The sequence below is a fragment of the Mirounga angustirostris genome, unplaced genomic scaffold (assembly GCF_029215605.1).
Source record: "Mirounga angustirostris isolate CCGP_5_RB_7025 unplaced genomic scaffold, mMirAng1.0.hap1 SCAF_3, whole genome shotgun sequence".
NCBI lineage: Eukaryota > Metazoa > Chordata > Mammalia > Carnivora > Phocidae > Mirounga > Mirounga angustirostris.
This window is the reverse complement of record NW_026991711.1, coordinates 94,849,106-94,875,503: the sequence shown is the minus strand read 5'-3', so window position 1 is coordinate 94,875,503 and position 26,398 is coordinate 94,849,106. Positions and strand designations below refer to the sequence as shown.

Genomic DNA, 26,398 nt, shown 5'->3' with positions numbered 1-26,398 from the left:
ATCTCAAACTCCAATCCCTTCTCCCTTGTTTTCCTCTGCTATGGAGACTATGATGGTAAAAAAAATCCGATCTCCCAGCTTCCTTTGCAGTTAGGTGTGGTCCCATGACACGGTTCTAGCCAATGAGATGTAGATAGGTGTCTTGGGGCAGGCATTCTTTCCCACCCTAAAAAGGCAAAGCTGCCCAAAGACAAAAACTGTTTAACCCTGACTCTCTTTTTTGACTGGAACATGCATGTGAGGCCTGGGGCTGCAACAGCCATGTTGTAAACAAGCAGTGTTAAAGCATGGCATCAAGCACGCTGGAGCAGAAAGAGGGAAAAGGACTGTGTCCACCACTGCATCACGGAGCCGCCGTACGACCTCTGGATTGCCCATCTGTGGATGGCTGATGTGGGAAACAAACCCCATCCGTTTGAGCCACTGATGTGCTGTGTTCTGGTATATGCTGCAAAAGGGATTCCCAACTGATACGCAGAGCAATATTGCAAAGAATTAAGAGTTATCTGAGCATTCAGAAGGAGGAAGGGGGTTAGATTTAACAAAACAATTGTTTTGCTACAGACCTGTGTTTGCAGAACCTAGGCATATGTTCGCACTTTTCTTTCTACACCCAACCCCAGCCCTCTTTACACCTGGCCATCTGTCCATAGCTGGGACTTGGCAGGTGGAGGGAAAAGACGAGCCTCACTATGTATCTAATTGCCAGAGTGGCTAAGCCACTCCTGGATGCTGGGAGTTGAAGGGCAGCCCCCAGTGGCCTCCTGACAAACTGCCCTCATACATGACCCAGACTGTGCACATGGAGACATGGGACTCTCCCCAGGCCCCCTGGCCCAGCACTAGGCATTAAGTGCAACCTCAGCTGGGACGTGGGGGAAAGACAAGGGGGCCACCACCCTCTCCCAGAGTTGGGCTGAGTGTGGGCAGCCTGGCCACACTCGGGGCCATGCAGGCATGTTACCCTTTGGGCATCACAGTGAGCGACATCGTCCGAGGAGAAGAGCACGGCGTCCTTGATGAAGTTGGACAGGGCACGCAGGATGAAGGACACAAAAAGGTGCATGTGGATGTAGTTGCGGGTGCAGTGAAGCCTCCTGGAGAGAGAGAATGCAGGGCCATGGGGGCCAGAGCCACAGGAGCGCGGCCGCTTCTTAGCTAGACGACCTTGACCTCGGGCAAGCCTTTTCACCTTCCAGAGCCTGAGTCTCCTCCTCTGTGGGAGGGGTCAGAGGTCTGTTACTCTTTCCCCATCTTCTGGTACCAGAAGCAAGCTTTCTTATGGGGAACCCATTCCAGCTCTGAGTGGGGGTGACTCCATCCTCCCACCCTGTTGATAGACCTGACCAATCAGAGTACTCCACCCCTGGCTGCCGTGACTGGCTCAGGTTGGGCATGTGACCCAAGCCCAGCTTATGAGATATCCCCACCCCCATCCCCACCCCAGGACTTTGATTGCAACTAATGGGGAAGAAGCTCTCCTTGTCCTGGTGTGGCCGAGCCGGTGGAATGTACCCCTGAGGCTGCTGGTGGTTGTCTCTGTCACCCCTGCTGAGAGCCTACCTGAGGATGAGGCCAAGGCAGAGTCGAGAAAGGGAGGGAGATAGACCTAGTTCTGCTGATACCTTTGAGCACCTAGATACAGCCATTCCTAAAGCCAGCACCCCTGACCTTGTCAATTATGTGGGTCAGGTCACCTTTGTTTACTTAAACTGTTTTAAGGTGGATTTCTGTTTCTTGCAACCAAGAGTCTGGCTAACACACTTGTAAAACGGGGGTAATGATACCCATCTTATAGCATTGTGTGAAAATTACAAATAGTACATGTGCAGTAAGTTCCTCGTTACACACAGTAACTGTGGAATGAATAAAAAATATGAACAAGATCACAGGAACGTCAGTGTTTGGCCACGGGTAAGGTTTAGATCAAGAGGTCACCAAGTGGCCCACCCAGACCTTCCTTTCTCTGGCCTGAGTAATTTAAGGAGACCCAAATTCTGTGCCTGTGGAAGGCTGGGGAGACAGAGAGATGGCAATGTGTTCTCACCGGAAAGCACAGAGGATGCTGAGGGCGACCAGGAGCATCACCAGGGAGGAGCTATAGCCCACGGTGTACATGACCTTCAGCTTCATCAGGTACTCGTGCTGCAGAGAGAGGCATGTGTCAGCCCCACCCACCCGGTGGCTGGGCTTTTTTCTGCCTCAGAGTGTACCTGCTCAGGCAGCTGGAACCTTTCAATACTGACTGCTCTGCTGATCAGATTCCGCGGACCTCAGCTCATAGACTCGGAACACCTTGGCTTTGGAGAAGATCTCGGGGATCATCTGATGCCAACTCAAACTTCTACCCCATGCGTAGTGCCCCTTACCATCACCCTGAATTCAAGCCTTTGCTTGAATACCTCCAGGGATATAGGCTCACCTGGCCTTTTGAGGAAGTCATCTGGTATACAAGGGTGCAAAATATTAGGTCATTTTTTCTCACATGAAGCTAAAATCTATTACTTTTAAATTGCTCCTATTGGTCTTTTTTCTGGACCTACTTTTGGAACCACTTGAAATAAATTGAATTTGTCTGTATCTAAGGCCTAGCATTATTTTTTTTTTTAAGATTTTATTTATTCATCTGACAGAGAGAGACACAGCGAGAGAGGGAACACAAGCAGGGGGAGGGGGAGAGGGAGAAGCAGGCTTCCTGCTGAGCAGGGAGCCCGATGCGGGGCTAGCATTATTTTTTTTTAAATAAACTTTGCATTTTGGAATCGTTTCGGGCTTCTAGAAGGGTTGCAAATATTGTACAGAGAGATCTGTCATTTCTTAATACAGCTCTTCTACCCGCTCGTCTCTCACATATAGTCTCAGCATTACATTTTTCCTGTGTCTTCAATCTCTTTCCACGATCCTTCACCCTTCTGCTCAATTAATATGCTCTGTTGTCACCGTCCTTCCTAAATAAGACACCCAGAACCGAGAGCTGGAAAGCTCCAATGTACTCTCTGAGCAGGAAGGAGAAGAGTGGGACCATCACCTCTCCTGATCTCTACACTGCACTCATATGGATGCAGCCCACAGCCACTTCCCATTACTGACTCATCTTTGATTCAGAAAGAATCTCAATGGGATGGGAAAAGGCGACATATAAAGATAAATGTAAAACCTGCATCTTTTAGGTTAAAAAAAAAACAAATTGTGCGACAGCCTTAAAAAGAATCAAAGAAATGAAAATTAAACCAATAATGCTATACCATCTGTTCCCAACCAAATGAACTAATATTTACAGGCAATAATATTCTATGCAGCTGAGGGTAGAGGGGGACCAAAAATTGCTTCAATCTCTCCTGAAAGTAGCATGTATCAAGAACCTTTAAATATGCATTCCTTTTGACCTCCCTTCTACCTCTAGGAATTAATTCTAAGACATTAGCACACACACACAAAGAAATAAGCACAAAAGGAAAAGCGTATTTATACATCAAGATGTTGATCACAGAACGATTAGTGATGAAAAACACTCAAATGTCCAACAATAGAACAATTAACTAAATTATTTTAAATCAGTATTTTAATGTATGCTGCCATTAAAATGCTGCCTACCAAGCGTTTTAAAAGATGTCAGCACGTGCTAAGAATGTAACATTATGTGAAAAAGCAGAATACAAAATTTTTTTTAAAGATTTTATTTATTTATTTGACAGAGAGAGACAGCGAGAGAGGGAACACAAGCAGGGGGAGTGGGAGAGGGAGAAGCAGGCTTCCCGTGGAGGAGGGAGCCCGACGCGGGGCTTGATCCCAGGAACCCAGGATCATGACCTGAGCCGAAGTTAGACGCTTAACTACTGAGCCACCCAGGCACCCCCAGAATACAAATTTTATATGTACAGTGTGATTCCTGCTATCTGTTAAAAAAAAGTATTAGGTTGAATTACATGAAATTGCCCTCTTTTGTAGATCAAATGATTGAGTACCGGCCATTTCATGTGGTTCAATCTCATACATGCATAAACCATAAGGCTGTAAAAAGATGTGATAGAGGTTAATAATGGTTAACTTTGGAAGATAAGTTTGTGGACAGAGTTGTTATTTTTATTTTATTTTTTTCTACACTTTTCATTTCTCCCCAGAGGGTAAGTACTATTTTATAACCAGAAGAAAAAGGTAATTAATCTAAAAAAAAAAAAAAAAAAGGCACAAGAATAGTATTGGGGAAACCTTGCTGACAGCTGTTCATATGAAAATGACCTTGAGGTTCAAATGTCCCAAGCTCCATGGCGTTAGGAAGTGTACTGCAGGGAAAGAATGCAGGCTTCAGAGCCGAGACAAAGTTTCCAAACCCAGGACTGTTACTCACCAGCTATGTGACCTTGGGCAAATTACTTAACTTCTCTGAGCCTCAGATTCCTCATCTGCAAAATGGGGGATAATATCTACCTTGCAGGCTTGTCGGAAGAGCAAATGAAGTATCAGTTAGAGTATCTAGACTGACACTTACAAGACACTCAGAGCATGTTAATTTTTCCCCACCTCTACCCCTCACCCCCATCATCCACCCTTCAACACGAGTCATGGGTCCAAGATCACGGTATGAAGTATGAGTTATAAAGAAGCTATATTGCATTCTCAGTTACAATAACGGAGTGCTGTGGGACACCGAACAACACTGGAACGTTTGGAGTGTTTTGTCCAGTTCTGGGCATGCTATTTTAAGAGGCACATTAATAAACTGGAACATTTCCAGAGAAGGGAAGAGTGCATGAAAAAACTGGGTACATTGCACCCCGAGGAAACAAACAAATAAACTTGGGAAAAAAAGTATTAGGACGATTGACAGGTAGAAGCATTAGCTCCAGGGGGAGGAAGCTACCAAAAATATATCTGACTCAGTGACCAAAACTTTTCTGAGAGCAAGAGGCAACCTTTGATGGGCTGGCTGCCATGTGACATTGAGCTTCCCCACTGGTGTGACTGTGATCCCAGAAGCCAGGAGCCACCTCTCAGGAACGTAGATGAGAGCCGAAAGGACAGTAGGTTGCCCTAGATTCATGGTGCCTTGACTTTGGGACATCAAAGAGCAGTCAAATGTCAAGAAATTAGTGGATCGATGATGTGTCGGCCTATAATCTTGCCATGGGCAGGATGAGCCCCAGACCTGAGGGCATGAGCCTCGCTCCTAGGACCACCTGGCTAGCAGCTCTCAGTTCAGAAGCGGATTTGGGCCAGTCTGTGACAGCATGAGGAGGCACAGGGTGACAGTATGGGGCGTTCAGGCTGAATGTTCTGCATTGGCCTGAGGCTGGGCGGATTGTCTGCCAGGGAAGCCTCAGGACACCAGCTAACTCCACTTGTCCCTGCATTATGTGTGTAAATTCTGATCCAGAAAGAGCCCTGCTCCCAGGAGGCCTGATGTGACCTCAGCGCACCTGCCCTCCACATCTGCAACGGGCGCCACCTCCCTGGGGGCTTGGGGTCCAGAAGCCTCACTGCTGTCTGCCCTGGATCAAGTTGCCTGTCTCTCTGCCATGTTTCCTGACTAGGCCACCTTCCTTCTGCATCCTCTAGAACAGGGGTCAGCAGACTTTTTTTGTAAAGGGACAGGTAATAAGTGTTTTAGACTTTGGGTGCCCATTTGGGCTCTTGCCATCACTCAGCTCTGCTCGTAGGGCAAATCGCCGTAGCTATGGCTCAATAAAACTTTATTTGCACAAGCAGGTGGTGGGCTGTGTTTGGCTCAAGGGCCACAGTGTGCCAACCTCTCTGAGGACAGGAAGTTTATGTGATCACATTGGCAAAATCCATAAAATTAAGAGAGAACATTCTTATGATGGATGGCAGCACAGAGGTTCGAAAGGATGCTCTGGGCTGCAAGAAACAGAAATTTCCAACTTGCTTAATAAACAGATGTGGCTCCTGTAACTGGGGATGCAGAGAACAGGCTTCAGAACTCTTTCATAAAGCAGCACTAAGAAGCTGCCAAAGGACCGGGTTCTTTCCATTTCTCCTCCTGCTATCCTGGTGGCTTCTTCTCGAGGCTGCCACTTCTCGATTTGGATGACTGCCTTGGTGATGACAGCCACATGCTTCCCCATGCCTGCTTGTCCAGGAGGAGGGACAGCCAGACTTCCTATGGCTCCTTCCCAAGAGTGAGAAAGCTTCTTCTCCCAAACCCCAGCAAGCTTGTCCTCACATCTCACTGGCCCAAAGTGACTGGAGCCTGCCCACCCCTGGACCATCCCTGGCAGAGGGCTGGGATACAGGATTGGCCTAGGCCAGTGGTTCTCAAACCGTTTGACCTTGGGACCCTTTTACACCCTTAAGAATTATTGCGGACACCACGAGCTTTTGGTTTTGTGAGTTATGCCTATTGAAATCACATAGGAGACACTGTTGGCTTGGACTCATCAGTTGGGGAAGAACAGAGCCCAGGGCCTTAACTATGATATTCCTCCAGGGTTGAAACTGTAAAATCCCGAAACAAGGAGCTGAAATTTAACAAAGGTAAATGCAAAGTTTGGACTTAACTCAGAATATTCATTGGCCAAAAGTAGCGGAAAGGAGACCTACCTTGGCTTCACATGACAGACCAGGGCAGTGAGGCAGGCCCAGCGAACCCCGGATGATGAGCGGGGTGGGGTGGGTGACCGGAGCAGCTCCTGGTCCCCTGATCTTGCCCCGGGGCTGGCTCCACTCTGTCTTCTCACCCTGCAGGCCCCCAGCCAGGGAAAGAGGGGCAGACAGGCTTACCCGCTTCTCATTGGACGAGTCGTTCACGTTAACCCCACAGGCCAGGTCAGGCCTGGGGAAGGTTTCCGACCAGCCGTCCTGTGTGCAGTTTCGAAACATGGAACCTGTGGGGGCCAAGCATCCTGCAGGTGAGCAGTGGGGACAGGGGACAGATGGCCTGGGGTCCCGGGTACCCTCAGCCACACCTTAGGGGTGGCCTGGTGTTTCCCCATTGCTGGGCCCCAGCTGCCTTTCTTTGAACCACAGGGTCAGCTCTCAATTGGCCCAGCTGATCCTTGAAGAATATGTAAGGGTCAGTAAGAAGGAGTGGGAAAGGGGCGCCTGGGTGGCTCAGTCGGTTAAGCATCTGCCTTTGACTCAGGTCGTGATCCCAGGGTCCTGGGATCGAGTCCCACATCGGGCTCCCTGCTCAGCGGGGAGTCTGCTTCCCCCTCTCCCTCTGTGATCTCTCTCACTTTCGCTCTCTTTCAAATAAATAAAAATCTTAAAAAAAAAAAGGGCAAAGATGCAGATGTGTGTGCACAGGTGAGAGAGAGATAGATCCGTGGACCCCTGAGGCCTCAATCTACAAACAGGCCGGCTCTGAACAAATACCCTGTTCAGCCTCCAAGCACTACTTGCCCTCCCCGGGGTCCCACGGCCTCGCCCACCCCCACATCCCTCTGTGCCAGGCACAGGGCTCCACAGACGGGGTTGACACACACTACAGTCCCCTACGGTCACAGCAGCTCTCCCCCACTGCACTCCCAACCCTGCAGAGCTTCTGGTCACCGCTCCCCAGCCCGGCTGGCTGCCCCCAGGCCCAGCTCCACTCCAGGGGTTTCTCAGGCCCCGGGGCACCACGGCTTCACCCCAGGCATGTCCACTCCCACCCTACCCCTCACCTTCCCTTCCCGGGCTCCAGTCTCAGCATCAAGCCCCCTCAGTGCTCCAGGGGGGACCCCCCTGCCCATCCTCCACACCCACTGGCTGAGGTGCCACTTCTGGTTTTTGAGGGTTTTCCCAAAACAGGGGGTGCTACTTGACCCCCTGGGTGTTCACAGGAGATAAATATAAACCTTCGCAATGGCAGCACACCAGTGCTCTTGCAAGGGATTACAGTGTCCCATGTCATACAAGGGGCCAAATGTCGTGCTCAAGGACAGTGGTCCCAAGCGATTCTGATCATACACCCCCAACCAAAAAAACCCCATTGATCTCACTCTCTAAGGGCTGTGTATTTGCTCAATTATAAAATCCCGTGCTCTACTATAATAATACCTGGTGATTACTATGTGCCAGACACTGTCCTAAGCCTGTGACAGGTAGCGACTCCTTTAACCCTAACAAGACTATGAACTAAGCAGTTACCTTTATAGTAAAACATATTATAACATGTAAATACTGCATCCATTTCACAGTTGGGGAAACTGAGGCACACCGTGGTTAAATAATCTGCATAAGATCACAGCACAGGAAATGGAGGAAATGGGAGTTGAACCCCGGGTCTCAGACCCTCACTCTCAACCACACACTATGTACGGATCCCCTTTCTTTCTCCTGCTTTCTCCTCTTACTACGTACTGATCCCAGATCCCGCTGCCATTTAATGGGTGGGTTCCCCGAGAACCTGGCACGGTTGGCAAGGACCCGGCCATTCCCATAGTGAAATGTCCCACACCGAGGAAGTTCTATTTCAAATCTCACTTCCCACCCTGCTCCCCAGCACCTGAAAACCTCCAGCAGAGCAGGGGCACTAAGGTAGACCGTCCAGGGGGCCGCCCCTCCCAGAAAGGAAGGAGTTCTCAGTCCTCCGGCCACACCTCCGCATTTCTCTGCATTGTAAATCACAGGATAGCTGCGATCCTCCGATCCTCCCGCAGCGCTCACCGCCCTTCTCCCCGCACAAGGCCAAGGCCAAGTCCTGTGCCCTTCACACAGTGGTGGCTGGCTTCCCCACCTCCCCTAGCAGCTGATGAGCTCTGGAGGGCTCCCGGGGCCAACCCAGAGCCCTTGCTCATCCGTTTGCTGGCTGGCGGGCCAGAACACCAACTGAGTGGAGAAGAGCCTGCTCTAAATTCTCCTATAAGGGAACAGGGAAGTTTGCCCACACGGAGCTTTTGGAGCAGAAGTCCGAAAACTGGGGAAGGGGAGCTGCCAGCCACTGAGAAGGAAGTCTTGGGAAGTGACCAAGAGGAGTCGCCCTCCATGGACTGACGGCCCAGTTGCATCCTCTACTCCAGAGGAGGGCCAAGCACTGGTCCCAGGATCTGGCTGCTGCCCGTGTGGCAGGGGTTGGGGGGAGGCTGGTCTCAGCCCTGGAGACAGGAACTCTGACACCCACTCTGTTCTAATTTGTACCCTCCCCAGGGGCCTTAGCCATCCCAGTTGGGCCTTGTATGCTCCTCTCTGACAGGCCTCCAGTCTGGACCACTGGTTCACAGGGTTCAGGGTCAGATGGGTTCCACTGAACTCGAGAACTGTGGCTGGCATTTCTAGAACCAGCCACCATGCTCATCTCCAGATTTTGATCTAATCCTCCCAGTGCTCAGTGAGGGAGATACTGCTGGCTTATTTTCCAGACAAGAAAACCAAGGCCCAGGATTGGGTAACAGGGCCCAGCCAGGATGTGACTCTTCACTGTGCCTCCCTCCCTGCAGTCCTGGGGGCAGCTTCTACCACCAGGAGACCTTGGCCTTCCGCATCCAGGAATGCCCAGCCCCTGAAGGCTCCTGAGACCTGGAGCACAGGTTTCCAGCTAGCCAGATCTGAGTGTGAACCCCAGCCCTGCCTCTTGGTCATCTGGGTGTGAGCTTAGGTACCTCACTTTTCTGTGCCCAGTGACAATAACCACCCACCTGCAGGACCGAGTGGGGAACACGATAGCACCAGGAAGTGCCCAGGCTGGTGCTCGCTGGGCTGGGAGTGTGACTCCCTCCTCCTTTCAGCCTTTCCAAAATGGACCAGCGGTGGTGGGGCATGGAATTTAGGAGGGGGTGCAAGATTTCTGTAGTTAAATCAAGGGAGCTAGGTTGTCAGACGGGAAAACATGGTGGTCCAATTTCGGCTTGGTTGGATGGGAAGTTGGATTAAGAAAACACAAACTCCCTGGAGCCCAGAACCGGTTATCAGCCAGCGTGCCCATAGAGGCTGGGCTGGGCTGCCTGTTTTGAGGCCTTCTCCTCACTGACCCAGTGGGATTCCCCAGACAGATGCTGCATGTGATCCAGGCCAGGAGCCCGGTGAGACTAAAAAGACGGTGCCCTTTGCTGACCGGGCTCTTGGCAGAGCTGCTGAGAAGACAAGGGTTGGGCTCTCTCTGGAGTCCCTTCAACCCCACCCACTTCCCCTGGGGTTAATTCCTAATAGGACAGGGGCCCGTCCTTACCCACGTTCAGGTCAATGTACACCTCAAGGGCCCCTGAAGGTACAGGCAGTATTTTTGTGCATATACGTATGTGCAGTTTGGGGAAGAGCCAGTCCAAAGCTTTTATCCAATTCTCAAAAGGCTCCTGGAATCTAATCAGGTTATAAGGAACGTCTACTAAGTTAAGGCTCAGGGAAAGGCCAAGGCCTGACCCTGCCACGGAAGTGTGTTTTCTAACAAGGAACTCTGGAAGACCAGTGCCCCATTAAGAATCAAAGGAATGCATCCTGGAGGGAACATTCTAGACCTTGGCACACACAGAAAAATATCTGGGGGCAGATTCTAGCCTGCAGTTTCTCCAGTCACATGGACAACCATCCTGTCTGGGCCCCTGTAGTGGGGTCCCTGGGAAATAATTTATTATTATTATTTTCTTCTCTCAAAAGGAAGGGTCGGTCCAAAACACCACACTGTCCTCACTGGGCGCTCCTCCCTGGGCTGGGTTGGGGAGCCCTGGAATCCTGTGGGAAACCACTGAGGGGAGCTTTCCTTCCTGAGAGGAGTCCAGGGGGCTGAGATCTATGGGGAGGGAAGATGGTGGTAGGAAGATGGTTCTTGGTGGCTAACTGAGGCCGGACTGGTCCTGACCCGTGCTCCTGGACTGGCTGGTGCCCTGGGCTTGGGGATGGGTATGAACAGAGTGGCCCTGGGGTCACTGGGTGGGGGGGTAGTGACACTGCCCCCCAGCAAGTGCAGAGCCCTGGGGTGGGGAGGGCAGGGCCTCCCTGTGGCCTGGTAGACGGGTGGCTCCTGCAGCCCCACAGCGACACCATGTGGCAGCAAGAAGAAACTGCAGCAGAGGTACACGTACCACCCCAACTTCCTCCCCCACAGTGGCAGACCTAGAAATGCACTCCCGGCTGAACTCCGGGGGGGTCTTGAGCAATTAAAGGGTTGGGGATCCTCAGAAAGGAGTCAGTGGGCTACTAGTTAATGAGGCAGGCCGGCGTTCTAGCAATTGATTGGGAAGGATTTGGCCAGGAGCACGGCTCTGCTTGGCCCCCTCCGCAGAAAGGTAGGAGGGACATTGATAGGAGAGGTAGAGGCACTGCGGCTCTGGGCGGGTTGTGAAGGGAAGGCTGGGAAAGGAGGAGAGCTTCAAGTCCCTCCAACTGGAGAACTCGGTCAGCGAGGGAGGAGCACTGGATGGGGAGTCCAGGATCTGGTCCTGGCCTTGCACCTGACCAGCATGTTGCTGTAGGTCAGTCATGTGTGGATTAATCTCATGTGTCGGGAGCTCCATGGACCCCAGACATAGACGTGGAAGGGTCACACTGGGAGAAAAAGACTGTTGGTAAGTTTCCTGGCATGTGTTTGCAGGTGTGTGTGGGGGTAGGCAAAAAGGGAGAAGAGAGGAAGAGAAAGGACAAAAGAAGATATTTAAAATTCATTTCCAAGCATAGCCTGGTCCTGTTTATTCTCCCCATTTTCCAGATGAGAAAATCAAGGCTGAGAATGAGTAACTTGGGCTCTCAGGCCCGGGAGACTGACACCTGGCTGGACCACACTTTCCCTCGTCCCTTGCGGGTCGGTGTCGCCACATGACTGAGTTCTGGCAGAGGCAATGTGGGCAGAAGTGGGATCATATTCAGGCCTGGTGCTAATCAGGAGCGCCCAGTTTGCACGTTAGGCGGGCAGGCATTATACATACGTATGAAGGCTTTGGGATTTGGGACATTGTCTGTTTCGGCAGCTGGCGTTATCCAAGCAGGAAGTGGAGAAGGGGGACTCCGACCTATCTCCCCGGTCCCCTGCAGTTCCTGTCTGCTGGGCATCCAGGAGGCTGAGCGGGATTGTGAGCTACCACAGTGTGCTCCCCAGATCTGGGTGTGTGTGTGTGTGTGTGTGTGTGCACATGCGTACTAGAGAATTATGGAGTGAGGAATTTACACTCCTCTCCCACACTGCATGGTCTTGTTTTCCTTGCTGGTCAACCTTTCCTTACCCGGCTTTGGGATGCTGGTGGGTTTTAGTGTAAAGTCATCTTTTCTGGTTTGTTCTTGTGAAGGGCCTCACTGGTCAGCATTTCCTGCCCCACATAGATGAGGGGAGGGGTTAGCAGGGCCAGGTCAGGCTTTTGACTTTAAATGACCTCATGGAGGACAGGGGCCAAAGGCCATGAAACCACCTTGTCTCCACCCAGCATCACCCGCCACCACAGAGCTGTAGTCCCACCTTGACCATGGCATCGAAGGACAGGGCGCTGGTTTTGAAGTCGGAGAAATCTGAGTTTGAATCTTAGATTCTCCATCTTCTAGCCGTGAACCTTAGGTAAAGTGCTAAACCCCTCTTAACTCCCTGGTTTTTTTTTTTTCCTTTTTCCTGGGTCAAGTGGAGGAGACAAGTTCTGTGATTGGCAGGGGAGTTGTGATGGTTCAACTGAGCCTGTGTATATAAAAATGCCTGGCAGGTGGTGGGGCTTTAGCCAATGTTAGTCCCTGAACATCCCCTGTCTGACACAGTCTCCCCACTCCCTGCCTCAAATTAAGAAAATCCTTGTAAACTGCAGTTTTCCTCGGGCAAGAGATCACCCAGGAGGCGAGGGGCTTTCAGGGAGGGCACAGTTTATCAGCAGGGCCTGGCAGAATGGATACATAGAAAGTAAGTGTTCTGGAAAGCTAGGTTGTGCCATGTGGGACCCAGACCCAGGGGCTGGAACAAGGGGTCTGGTTGCTAAGGGGGCAGAAACATGGAAGGAAGTGGGGGAGCCCAACTGGGGATGTGGGACAGAGAGAAGCAAGCCCAGTCTCCTTTATCACTTCTAGTACATTGCCTCCTGGCCCCCTTCCTTGGGACCCTGCGAATTGAGCCCACCTCACACCCCCAAGCAAGGCCTTCAGGCCCCAACAAGAACCACCTCCCACCAGTCTGTTCACCACTTGTCCCCAGAGGTTCTTTGGTCTCCAGGCCAGGGCCCCACCCAGAGGGCCACCCACTGCTTCGCAGCCGGAACCCGTGGGCTGAGTGGTTACCATTTCTGCCAGTGAGCATCTGGAGGAATGGGGGGCACCCCACTTCCACAGTCCGTCCCAGCGCGGAGGAGGGCCAGCAGCTCATGTTGTCCCACAGCCCCTCGCAACCTGCCAAGACGAACACAACATTAGACAGGGAGAGAGCGTGGGCCAAGGGCCTCCCCCCAAACCGCCTGGCACCATCCCCAACACTCCGGCCTGCTAGGAGTTCCCGTGCGGTCCTGACTCTTCAAGATCAGGAACCAGTGGGGTCTAATGTGCCTTTTTATCTTTGGGGCCTTCGACTCTGCTGTCTACACAGTAAGTGCTCACGTTGAAGGCGTGAAGGAAGGAGAGAACACACATTATCTCATATAAGCCTCACCAGGGCAGGTCTGGATTTCTCTAGAGACAGAACACCTCTTGGCCTCAGCTTGCATTAGACTTGACAGCAGGGGGCCTCCAGCCTGGCTGCACAGTGTAACCATCTAGGGAGCTTTATTTACTTATTTTTAAATTTTTTAAAAGATTTTATTTATTTATTTATTTGTCGGAGAGAGAGAAAGCACAAGCAGGGGGAGCGGCAGAGGGAGAGGGAGAAGCAGGCTCCCCGCGGAGCAGGGAGCCCCATGCGGGGCTCGATCCCAGCACCCTGGCATCATGACCTGAGCCGAAGGCAGACGCTCAATGGACTGAGCCACCCAGGCATCAGAACATACAGAACTGGGCCCTACACCCAGGGATCCTGATTTAATTGGTGTCGGGAGGGGCCCAGGAGTGATACTGTGTTAAAACAGGAGTCTGTTTCCCCATATGCATTCCTCGGAAACGGACTTTGGTCTGAGCACCGACTTCTGGATTCCACGTTAAGGTGCTGGCCTTCCAGTCCTCGGCCTGTGAGCTCTGGTTTGGTGCTAGTGGGAGTCCGTCACCCTGTGCTTTCACACACATGGGCTCATCTAACCCACAGCAGTGCTCCAAGGCATCCGGCCCTGTCCTTGTTTTATAAATGAAATGATGAAGCAGAGAAGAGAAACAGGTTTCTGGAGTCACACAGCCCAGGAAATGCAGGCGCTGGAAAGGGGCTGTCCAGCCACACTGCTCCATGCCACCTCCCAGGCTTCACCCACCTGCCCTGTCTCCTCGGGGGCACCAACCCCAGCTTCCGAGAGCCTTCCTCATGGAGCCAGGCTAGGGGAGCTGGAGAGGGGCCAGGAGGTGGCGGGGAGGCAGGGTGTGAAGCTGGGCCAGGAGGGAAAGAGGGAGGATGCAGAGAGCTGGGCTGAAGGCAGTTGGGGCTCTCCTCTCGCAGGGGGGTCGGCCCCCAGAGGGATGGGGGGAGAGAGGAAGTGGGAAGTCAGGATGCCCAGCTGGGGGCTCTGGAGGTAGAGCTGCCCCTGAGTGACAGACAGACTGTGGCCCCAGGGCAAGGTTGCTGGTATGGAATGAGAGAGAGCTTGGACACAAAGGCAGGGCTTGGACGGGGCTTGCCCAGGACGGTGGAAGCATCTTGGGACTGAGGACCAGGGTTTGTGTCACTCGAGGAATGTGGGAGATGAGCAACCCCTTGGATGTCCCTGAACCTTCACCCCAACTCTCACAGTGAGGCCTGAAAGAGGAGGGGCTGGAGCTGTCCATCTGAGCTCTTCCCAGAGCACCCAGGCAGGGTTTACCACCGTCCAGGCAACTGGTCGTCCACATTCCAGCCGTGGACGCTGCCTGCCAGACGTGAGCAGGGTCTTTCAGAGCTTGCAGGCTCCCAGTGACTCTGGCCTCCCCAGATGGCCCTGGGATGGTGACACCAGGCTGGGAAGGCCCGTAACAGATGACCCACTGTGTCTGTCTACTTGAGTTATTCCAGGATCTGGAGCCTGGAGGATGACGCTGACCCACGTCTTTTCTCCTTCTGCAGAAGTCTCCATATGACAGCAGGGTGCCTCATTTACAAGGAGCCACATGTCTTGTATTAGAAGTGGTTGGGGCACTTCCCAGCTGTGGAAGAATTCAGGGGCCTCTTTCCTCCCTTTGGGAGAAATGAATTCAGGGCTGGGCCCAGCCAGCTCAGCCAGGGCCTGGGCCCAGGGCTCCTGCCCGTGAGGCCAGACAAGCCCTGTCCAGCGGCCAGACAGTTGGGGAGGGTACCAGGGCATCTGGCAGGCTTCCTGACCTGGGTCATGTCAGGTTGGGCCCACGGGGACACTGCCCCGGTGCTGGCAGAAGGCGGTGGAGGAGGGGCTGGTGGTCAGGGGGGAGCAGCTCCCCTCAAGGTGAGTGGGGTCCCCTGGCGGCCAGGTCACTGACACGCCCTTCATCTCAGCCCTGCAGAGAGAAAAGCCTGGACACGCATCAGACACTGCGGAGTGTGCAGGGGTTGGGTAAGATCACTGCCCCACAGCAGAGGTGATGGAGATGCGGAGCCCAGGCTCCGAGAGGCAAAGTGACATGTGCAGGGGGACAGAGCTGATGCTGCTGGAGCTGGCATCCCACCCTCCAGGCTGACCCTTGGTAGGAGCCCACCTGATGCTCGTGTCTTGAGCACGGTATCGTGCCGTGGCAGGGCCACGCTCTCTTCCAGCCTCAGCACCGGGAACAGACCTAGTGCTCCCATCCTCAATAGCATGCTCCTCTAGCCCCTACTGATTGAATGCTTTTAATTTTAATAGTTACACGTTTTTTTTAAAAAAGAGAATTTAATATATATTAAGCAGTTATAGGACGAGCATATCACATCTGTGATTTTATAGCTATTATTGTTTAGAAGGAAGCTAAGTTAAAAACTGAAAGTCAGTTGAAGAAAAGGGAACCCTCGGGATGCCTGGGTGGCTCAAGCGGTGGAGCATCCGACTCTTGATTTCCGGCTCAGGTCCTGATCTCAGGGTCCAGAGCTCAAGCCCCGTGTTGGGCTCTGAGCTCAGCGCAGAGTCTACTTGAGATTCTCCCTCTCCCTCTGCCCCTCCCCCTGCTCATATTCTCTCTCTCTCTCTTTCTCCGAAAAAAATAAATTAATTTTAAAAAGTGGGGGGAGAACCTCGTACACTATTGGGGGAATGCAAACTGGCCATCATAGAAAACAGTACGGAGGCCCTCAATAAATAAAAATAGAACTACGATATGATCCAGCAATCCCACTTCTGGGTATATACCCAAAGGAAATGAAATCAGGACCTCAGAGAGGGAGATCTCTGCTCTTGCATGTCCACTGCAGCATGGTTCACAATAGCCAAGGTGTGGAAACAGCCTCCGTGTCCATCGAACAGTGAATGGACGAGGAGGATTACAATGCGGTATCACTCAGCCTTAACAAAGAAAGAAATCCTGCCTCTTGTGACAACATGGATAAACCCGGAGGACAGTATGCTAAATGAGCTAAGCCAGACACAGAAAGATAAATGCCGTGTGATCTCACTCCTATGTGGAATGTGAAAGATTCAAACTTACCAAAGCAGAAAGTAGAATGGTCACTGGGGGCTGGGGTTGGGGGGAAACGGGGAGAGGTTGGCCAAAGGGCACTGAGTTGCAGTTCTTAAGGGTGAATGAGTCTAAGATCTAATGTACAGCATGATGGGAAAAAAGAAGTCAATTGATTGAAAGAGAAAACATTCAGGCAAGCAGCACACGTGTGCGCTGGGCTGGAGGGACTGTGGCCAGGGCAGCCAGGTGGTTCTGTGTGGCTCCTGGCTGCTTGCAGGGACCCCCATTGCACTGTCCAGGGTGTGAGTGGAGAGCCTCAGACCCCACTTTCCACCAGGCTCCTGCTCTGAGTAGGGGGAAGGCCTGCACAGGTAAGGCAGGGATGGGAAGAAGGGAGGGCGTCCTGGCACCAGACTCCTTCTGGGGCTCTGGTGGGAAAGGGACAAAGCTCAGAACTCGGGTCACTGTGCGTTCCTGGTAGGTTTAGATCTTGACCCCAGAGCTCGCTGCCTGAGTTCGGGGTGAGGGGGTGTCCAATGAAATAAGGGATGGAGGAGCTTTGTAAATGGGGCTCCTGTTCACTGAGCCAGTAGGGAGGGCTCCCTGCCTCCGGAAAGCAGGGCCGAAATGCATACACATTAGCTGCTTCGTGGACAAGCAGGGCCCAGGGCAGCGTGAGGGGCAGCTCTCCACCATCCTTGATGGGCATTGTCACCGCTGACTGCCTGGCTGGAGGGTGAGGAGGGAAAGCTGGGGATGGTTAAGTGGGGAGAGAAGAGAAGACAATGTTGGCCCACAAATGCCATCTGGGGGAGCAGGGGGTGCCTGCCGAGTGCCCGTGGCCACAGAGGACAGCACGGGATCCTGAGTTGAAGTGGTGTTGTGGTGGAGATAGAGCGAACTCTGGACCCAAATCTAGCTTGGGCATGCCCCTTACCTCTACGGGCCTCAGTGTTCTCATCTATAAAATGGGTGTAGTAACATCCCCCAGGATTTTGGTGAGGATTAAATGATTTGTGTATTCAGGAGAATATTTTCTGATCTATTAATCTCCATCCCCGCCCCCCTTCTTTTGTCCTTCCTCCTCAGCCTACTGGTTCACATTCTCAGAGGTGGGCAGAAAAATTTAGAATCTTCCTGGCTTGGGTTTCCAAAGGCTAGGCAGTGGGGGGGGGGGGGGGGGGGCGGGGACAAGAATTCTGGTGTAAACAAAATGCTTGGGAGAAAACAGAAAAGGAACCAAGACTTCCCTCAGTCTGGGGAGACAAGGAGGGCAAGCGATGAACAGGATATACAAGGTTCCAGCAAGAGGCATGAGTACCCTGCTGCCCAGCCAGTCCTGGATGGTGGGGTAGCCCAGAGGAGAAATGGCTGTAGGGATCTTTCTAGACGGGCGGGACCACAGACAGCCTTGCAGAGCTCATGCCTCCAGCAAAGCACAGAAGTCCGTTGGCCGCCACTCTGTGGAGCAAAGCTCAAGACCACATGGGCTCCCCCAGATACCACAGTGCCATGTGAATCTCTGATAGCCTGGCCAAGTTGTGGGGAAGATCCAGAAAAAAACAAGGCTTAGGTTTCTCCATCCCAGGAGAACGGAGTCAGAATTAAAGGTACAGAAAACTGAGAAAGTTCTATTTTTGCCCACTGGAGTTGATGGACAAAGATTGGTCTCCTTTATACTTGTGAAGCCCCCGGCACAGAGCCAGGCTCAATGACATGTGCTCCTTCTGTCCTATAGTCCTGCTGTCCTGCCCCACCCCCTGTCCCCATAGAGAGGTGGCCCCAGAGGCTGGTCTGCTGACAGGGACGCGGTTGGAATACAGGTAGAGGTGATCTGAGAGGGCAGGACCGGGCCTGGGGCATCTCTCCATCCCCACCCAGCCTGGTGCCTGGCATACAGCCAGCCCTCTGCTAATTGCCTGTCTGCCCTGCATCCACCCAGAGAAGAGCATCCATCTTCCAGTTTTTGATTTATTTATAAATAAGCTCAGATGGCCTGGCGATAACCTGGGAGTATTTCCGGAGCCATGTGTCAGGCTGCAATGCGATGGGGCCAGGACCAAGCCAGGCCCCCAGGGCCATGCTGGGTTGACCACTGGGTCCTCCGTCCCTCCAAGGCCCCTGCACACCCCCCGCTGCTCACTGGTCACCAGGGAACCCAAGTTCCCCCTCGCCCTGCCCTTCTGGTCCTCCCCGAGCTTCTGCTTCTGTCAGTGTTAACGCTCTCCTCCTACCTAGAGCTGCCATATCCATCTCCCAGGTGTCTCCTACCCCCACTCACCACCATTCACCTGTCTCCTCCCCGAGACCTCTCAGTGGTTCAGGGGCTCCTGCAGCTGCCTGTTCCCTGGCTTCATCCTGCCTCCCTTTGCCTTTCTTGGCTACCCCGGCCCCATCCCTAGGCCATCCAAGGGGCAACCCGGTGAGGGCTCTGCTGATGAGCTGATCTACAGCACTGAGGTCAAGAAAGGTGTTGCCTCCCGGTACTGGCTGGACCACACACAGAAGCGGTCAGGAGGGAGTCAATGGAACTGAAATCCCGGGTGGCAAAGACATTCCAAAGCACAGCACGGGGAGGAACAACTAAACAGTTGCGGGGGGGGGGGGGGGGGCAGGCGTGGAGTTCTTTTTAAACCACGAAGCCCAAGCAGTTCCACGGGATAAACTGTGTTGGGAGTAGCGAGCTCCCCACCACGAAAAGTGTTCAAGCAGAGAGGGGCACGGAATTAGCAGACTGGAAAATACTTCAGATGTTGCACGGAGGCCGCAGGGGATAAGACGAAGGAGGCTTCGAGCCTAAGCCTGAAGTCTGCTTTCCTTGAGGTGGGTTCCTGAGCGCTCTATGCCGAGCCCTTCCCCTCCCAGGGACTGGGCAAACTGTACCCTGCCTCACAGAATCCCCCTCGTGCACCCTGATAGCTCTTCCTCACCTGGCCTAAAGCTCTTCATTTCATGCCACCTCTCCCATTAATTAAAGATTAACTGGCATCAACAGTCTTTTTTTTTTCTAATTTCTAATTTTTAAATCCCTTCTTGGGAGAGTGAGGATATCAGTCATTCACAGCTCAGTCTGGGTTGCAAACTACAAAATCCTTAGGGTTTAGAGTCAAAAGATGTGGGCTGAGAGTCCTGTTTCAGCTCTGGGAAATCCCGAGTCTCTCAGAGCCTCTATTTTCCTCATCTGTGAAATGGGGTTAATAATGGTACTTATCATACAGGTTAAAAACTAAAAAAAAAAAAAGTCTGAAATGTCACAGAGACTTTTTTTTTTAAAGAGATTTTTAATTATTTATTTGACAGAGAGAGACACAGCGAGAGAGGGAACACAAGCAGGGGGAGTGGGAAAGGGAGAAGCAGGCTTCCGGCCAAGCAGGGAGCCCGATGCGGGGCTTGATCCCAGGACCCTGGGATCATGACCTGAGCGGAAGGCAGACGCTTAACGACTGAGCCACCCAGGCGCCCCACATACAGACATAAGTTACTTGTTTCTGAAAAATGAGCCAAGATCCGTTGTGTCCAGGGAAAAAGAGGGGAGGGGAGCTGTGGGCAGGCTGGGCGTGTCGGGTGCTGGGGGAGGAGCCAGAGCGGAATCCAGACGAGGAGCTGGGAATGTTTGCTATAAAAAATCGCATGAAAAGCCAGCGTGTCTGAAATACTGGTACAGACTAAAATGTGAATGAACCTCGAAAACATGCTCAGTGGAAGAGGGCAGATGCAGAAAGTCACCTACTGTAGGATTCCGTTTAGAAATCCAGGGTCATCATAAAGACAGCAAGCAGATTCCTGGTTGCCAGGGGCAGGGGAGGGGGGCAGTGAGGAGTGATTACTTCCTGGGCATGGGGTTTTCTTTTGGGGCGAGGAAAATGTGTTGGAACTGGAGGCGTGCTGGCCGCGCGTTGTAAATGTCCTGAATGCCATGCAATTGTTCACTCTACAATGGTTATTATGTGAATTTCATCTCATTCACCCCTTCCCCCGCCCCGCCCCACCCCTCCCACCAAAAGGAGTCAGCCTGTTCCCTCCTGCCCATGTTCTTCAGGCCCGGACAACCAGCTAGCAGAGACAAGAAGAAAAAGGGCATGGCATGTCCCGACTTTGAAGGCAAGGATACTAAGGCCCAGAGAGGATTAGTGTCTTGTTCAAGGTCACACAGCCCCGGGCGCCTGGGTGGCTCAGTTGGTTAAGCGACTGCCTTCCTTCGGCTCAGGTCATAATCCTGGAGTCCCTGGATGGTGTCCCGCATGGGGCTTCCTGCTTGGCGGGGAGTCTGCTTCTCCCTCTGACCCTCCCCCCTCTCATGCTCTCTCTCTCATTCTCTCTCTCTCAAATAAATAAATAAAATCTTAAAAAAAAAAAAAAAAAGGTCACACAGCCCCTAAGAGCCAGAGGAACGCACATGTATTTGTAATTGCCGAACCCACACCTTTCCTGCCACCACACCAACTCTCTGGAATATTCTTCCCTATGGAGAGCCAAAGCCCTTCCACCAGCCAGCTCTGAGGGGGTATCAGCTTCTGTAAACAGAGCAATAAACAGCCCGGTAGAGCAGTCCACACAGCTAATAGGGTGACCCTGAAATGTTCCCACAAAATGCTGGGAAGGCCTTGGCCACCTAACCCGGAATAGCTGAAGAGTTAATTTTTTATTTGTGATAAGTGTGCTGGGCTGGGTGACAGCTCCATGAGTGGCATTTCCTGTGACTCGTCTGTGATCAAACATTAACCTCCTCCCCCAGGAGGACTGAGCAGCTTAACCATTAACCCTGTGCCCCCCACCGAGAGCCCCTCCTGCTTCAGGTGCCAGGACAGATCTTTGCTGGGGCTGGAGGTCCTGTGGGCCCATGGGCCTCGGTGGCCTGGGGACCTGGGCAGTCTCGAGAGCAGGGCCCGGGGCCAGCCTGCAGGCGGCCTAGCCCCAGGCCTCCGCCGGCCTGGTTCTGACGTGGACAACCACACCAACGGTTCGCCCCCTTTGCTGTTTCTCCTCTCCCTCCGTCTCTGAGGGAGTTGTCCCCCCTCCTCGGCCACACATTCATTCCAAACTCTGAGATCGATATTCTGCTCTGCGTTCTCAACCTCTCAGCAGAGTGAGCCTGAAGACTTTTCTAGCAGGCCTGGTACTCGGACATCCTCTGCCTCGAGGGCTTTTAAACTAGGCTTTCAAAGCAACAGATCCCCTTTCCTAAATGAAAATTGCTGAAGGCCGATGTGCCAAACAGATCCAAGAGGCTGAGCCCTGTGTGATGGGGTAAGGGGAAGGTGGGGAGAGGAGCCTGGCCACCTTCTCACTCACCTTCCCCGGGGCCTTGCCAAACATTCTTAAATACTGCAAATACAACACAGTGCTTTTCCCAGATGAGGAGAGTGAGGTCCGGAAGACAGGCTGTGCTCAGGGCTTTCCCCACATCTCCCCAAGGGAGTTAGAGGGACAACCAGGGCAGGAGTCCCTCATGAGCTTTCTCAGACCTGGATGCACAATTAGGACTACATGGGAGCCTTAAGGAAAAAGGATGACAAGACCTGCTCCAGATCAGTCAACCCAGAAGCTGGTGTGGGCATGTTCACAGCCACCCCAAGCCCTGTGAAGGGGAGGTCGGCATCCGTCTGGTGCCTGGATAGTGGTTCATGGATAGAAGAACCTCCCAGGGCAGGGCTGAGCGTACAGGTAGACAGAAGGCCCAAGCAGAGCCTACCCATCCATGGCAGAGGCCAGCTAAACCAGAGCTGCGGGCGTTCAGGAAATTGTTCCTGGAAGAGCCTAAAAAGCAGAGTAGTTGGCAGAGTGAGGAAGAGGGAATGGTGTCGTAGCAGAGGGATCAGCATGTGCAAAGGCCTGGAGGCACCAAGAAATTGATATTGTCATGATACTGTAAGCAACATGGTTGAGCCAAAGGGAAATGTTTGGGATGGAGGCATGGACAAGATCCAAGTAGGCACTGGACCTCATCCTGGAACCACTGAAGAACAGTGGGACATTTCAAACACATCAGATGCTAATTCTTTTTTTTTTTTTTTTAAGATTTTATTTATTTATTTGACAGAGAGAGACACAGCGAGAGAGGGAACACTAGCAGGGGGAGCGGGAGAGGGAGAAGCAGGCTTCCCGCCAAGCAGGGAGCCCAATGCAGGACTTGATCCCAGGACCCTGGGATCATGACCTGAGCCGAAGGCAGACGCTTAACGACTGAGCCACCCGGTGCCCCCATCAAATGCTAATTCTTAAAATAAGCGTCCCTTACTTCTCAGGAGGAGCTGAAGTTCCCCCGTATCTCTCCCAGAGGCCTAGCATTCTAGACCTTCTTTCTCGGGACTGAATGAAAGGCCCATGCCCTGTCACTGGAATTTTAGGCATTCACATGCGGGACATGCAGACAGAGGTCAGCTGCCAACTCTGCAGCACCCAGGGCTGGCCTTGTCGGTACCTCGTTCTCTGCTGTTCCAGACACAGCATCTGGGGTAGCAGGAGGGCTCAGGAAATCAGCAGGCTCAGGCTCAATGGTGCCCCCCCAGTGAGTACTGCAAGACCACAGCCTGCCTCCCCACGAGCAGCTTTCATAGCCAGCAAAGAGGAAGGAAAGGCTTGGACTATGGGAAAAAGTCATCCTGCCCTGTCCGTTGTGCAGAGGATGGGCGAATCGGTTAAAGCACGTTGCAACATCCCGCTGTCCAGCACTCCCCAATTTCCCCCCTGCGTCTGGCTGCTCCTGACAATGCATGCTGGGGACCTCGAGGCTGGCGTCCGGGCACCTCTTCTTCCCTCTCACCCCCTCAACTTGTGCGGCCTCAATCCCTTTGTCACCTGTACAGAGGGCTTCCCCAGCCCTGACCCCTCCTCTGAAGTCTCAGCTCTGCATGGCTGGCACTCACCTCCTGATCTTTGTCTCTCCTCCCCCCTGAATACCTGGCCTTCCTTGGCCCCATCTCCCTGTTGCTCAGGTGGAACACTTGAGGGGTCATCCTGGACACGCCCTCTCACACCTTGCTCCTGAGTCAAGTTATCACCACGTCTTGTCTGGGTTACCATCTAGACCTGTCTCCCATGTGCCAACTCCTCTCCACCTCCACCTCCCCTCAGGAGAAGACCTTGCTCGTATCTCCTTGGTCTTTACCTTTTCTTTACACACCAACCTCATTTTCAAATTGCTAGCCCCCGAATGCTATTGTCTGAAGGCTTTCTCCAGCCACTGGAGCCCACTTTCCCCCCAAGTACAGCAGGCTGGGAGTGCAGGAGAATCAACGCTCCCTCCCCAGAAAGCAGCCCAGGTCCTGACTTGATGGGGAATTGGTGGGTAAATATCCCAGCTCCTCTGCCCCTCCGAGGCGTGTGTCCTGTGCTGGCTCCTAACGTGGCCCCAGAGGGCTACGAGCAATAAAACTGTCAGGTTGCCCCAGCATGAATGGCCGGTTAGCACCATTCGACAACGGTGTGATTCCCTGCCCTGTGTGGAAAGCATTACACCCCTTCCTTACCCTGTTCTTCCCTGTCCCTCAGTATCCAGCAAGGTGGCAAAAGCTTGAACCGCTTGGAAAAAGATGGAAAACTGTCTTCAGTTGAGCAGTGGTTGCTAAGTATCTGTTAAAGTTCTAGCTGTCCTGAATGCAAAAAAATAGAGAACTAAACGAAAAGAACACCAGTGCTCACAGTGATAATGCCAAGTTTAAGGGCCTCCTTCCCTTCTCTGTCTCAGCTCCCCACACTCCTACTGGTGGTTCCTGGGATAGCTGCCAAATTAGCTACTTGCATTTGAATCCTCTTCCCAGCACCTGCTTCTGGGAGCCTTGCTAGTCCAGATGACCATTATCCACTGCCTGGACCACTAGCTTTTTTTTTTTTTTAACATTATGACACCACTTATGTAGTTTTCTTTCTTTCTTTTTTTTTTTTAGGTATGTACGATGTTTTTTTTCTTTTTAAGTTTAAATTCAATTAGCCAACATATAGTAAATCATTAGTTTCAGATGTAGTGTTCAAGAATCCATCAGTTGTGTATAATGCCCAGTGCTCATCTCATCACGTGTCCTCCTTAATGCCTATCACCCAATTACCCCGTCCTCCCACCCACCTCCCCTCCAACAACCCTCAGTTTGCTTCCTATAGTTGAGAGTCTCTCATGGTTTTTCTCCTTCTCTGATGACTTCCCATTCAGTTTTCCCTCCCTTCCCCTCTGATCCTCTGTGCTTTCTTATGTTCCACATGTGAGTGAAACCATATGATAATTGTCCTTCTCAGATTGACTTATTTCATTCAGCATAATCCCCTCCAGTTCCATCCATGTTGATGCAAATGGTAGGTATTCATCCTTTCTGATGGCTGAGTAATATTTCATGGTATATATATACCACCTCTTCTTTATCCACTCATCTGTTGATGGACATCTTGGCTCTTTCCACAGTTTGGCTATTGTGGACTCATTCAATGCAATCCCTATCAGAATACCATCAACATTCTTCACAGAGGTGGAACAAATAATCCTAAAATTTGTATGGAACCAGAAAAGACCCTGAATAGCCAAAGGAATGCTGAAAAAGAAAAGCAAAGCTGGCGGCATCACAATTCCGGACTTCAAGCTCTATTACAAAGCTGTCATCATCAAGACAGTATGGTACTGGCACAAAAACAGACACATAGATCAATGGAACAGAATAGACAACCCAGAAATGGACCCGCAACTCTATGATCAACTAATCTTTGACAAAGCAGGAAAAAATATCCAGTGGAAAAAGGACAGTCTCTTCAATAAATGGTGCTGAGAAAATTGGACAGCCACATGCAGAAGAATGAAACTGGACCATTTTCTTATGCCATACACAAAGATAAACTCAAAATGGATGAAAGACCTAAATGTGAGACAGGAGTCCATCAAAATCCTAGAGGACAACAGAGGCAGCAACCTCTCTGACCTTGTCCACAGCAACTTCTTGCTAGACACGTCTCCAAAGACAAGGGAACGGAAAGCAAAAATGAACTATTGGGACTTCATCAAGATAAAAAACTTTTGCACAGTAAAGGAAACAGTCGACAAAACCAAAAGACAACTGACAAAATGGGAGAAGATATTTGCAAATGACGTATCAGATAAAGGGCTAGTATCCAAGATCTATAAAGAACTTATCAAACTCAACACCCAAAAAACAAATAATCCAGTCTAGAAATGGGCAAAAGACATGAACAGACGTTTCTCCATAAAAGACATCCAAATGGCCAACAGACACATGAAAAAATGCTCAACATCACTTAGCTTCAGGGAAATACAAATCAAAACCACAATGAGATACCACCATACTAGTCAGAATGGCTAAAATTAACAAGTCAGGAAACAACAGATGTTGGTGAGGATGTGGAGAAAGGGGAAACCTCTTACACTGTTGATGGGAACACAAGCTGGTACAGCCACTCTGGAAAACAGTGTGAAGATTCCTTAAAAAGTTGAAAATAGAACTACCCTACAACCCCAATGCAGCAATTACACTACTAGGTATTTACCCCAAAGATACAAATGTAGTGACCTGAAGGGGCACCTGAACCCCAATGTTCATAGCAGACCACTAACTTTCCAGTGGGTGCCTCAGAACATCCTCCTGTCTTTCTCCAACCCACCTTCCATGCTGCAGCAAAGGTGATCTTTGCATAATGCAGAGGACCTTATTGCTCCCCTCTTAAGACTCTCTAGGGCTTTCCATTGCTCTAAAGATCAGGATGAAAATCCTCTACATGGCCAATGAGCTCGTGTGTGCCGTGGTCCTGCTGCCTCTCAAGCTCATTTTGTAATAAGCTCGCTCTCATCCCTAGGCTGTGTTCTGGCCACCTCGGCTTTCCTCCCATCACAAGTGTACTCCACTGTTCCCCCAGCCCCCCGACTGCTCTTTCTCCTTTTTGCATAAGAAAGATTACT

At 51.7% G+C, this 26,398-nt stretch overlaps 1 protein-coding gene across 1 annotated transcript in view; it reads right to left on the bottom strand.

The window, feature by feature from the left end:
- SCTR (secretin receptor) overlaps positions 1–26,398 on the bottom strand; it is a 75,384-nt gene that overhangs the window by 20,347 nt on the left and 28,639 nt on the right. Inside the window, exons 5-8 of the mRNA XM_045868509.2 lie at positions 13,117–13,224; positions 6,739–6,842; positions 2,048–2,145; positions 965–1,097 (exon numbers count right to left, since the gene is read on the bottom strand). Of these exons, the coding sequence (XP_045724465.1) occupies positions 965–1,097; positions 2,048–2,145; positions 6,739–6,842; positions 13,117–13,224 (443 nt within the window). The remainder of the gene's footprint in view (positions 1–964; positions 1,098–2,047; positions 2,146–6,738; positions 6,843–13,116; positions 13,225–26,398) is intronic.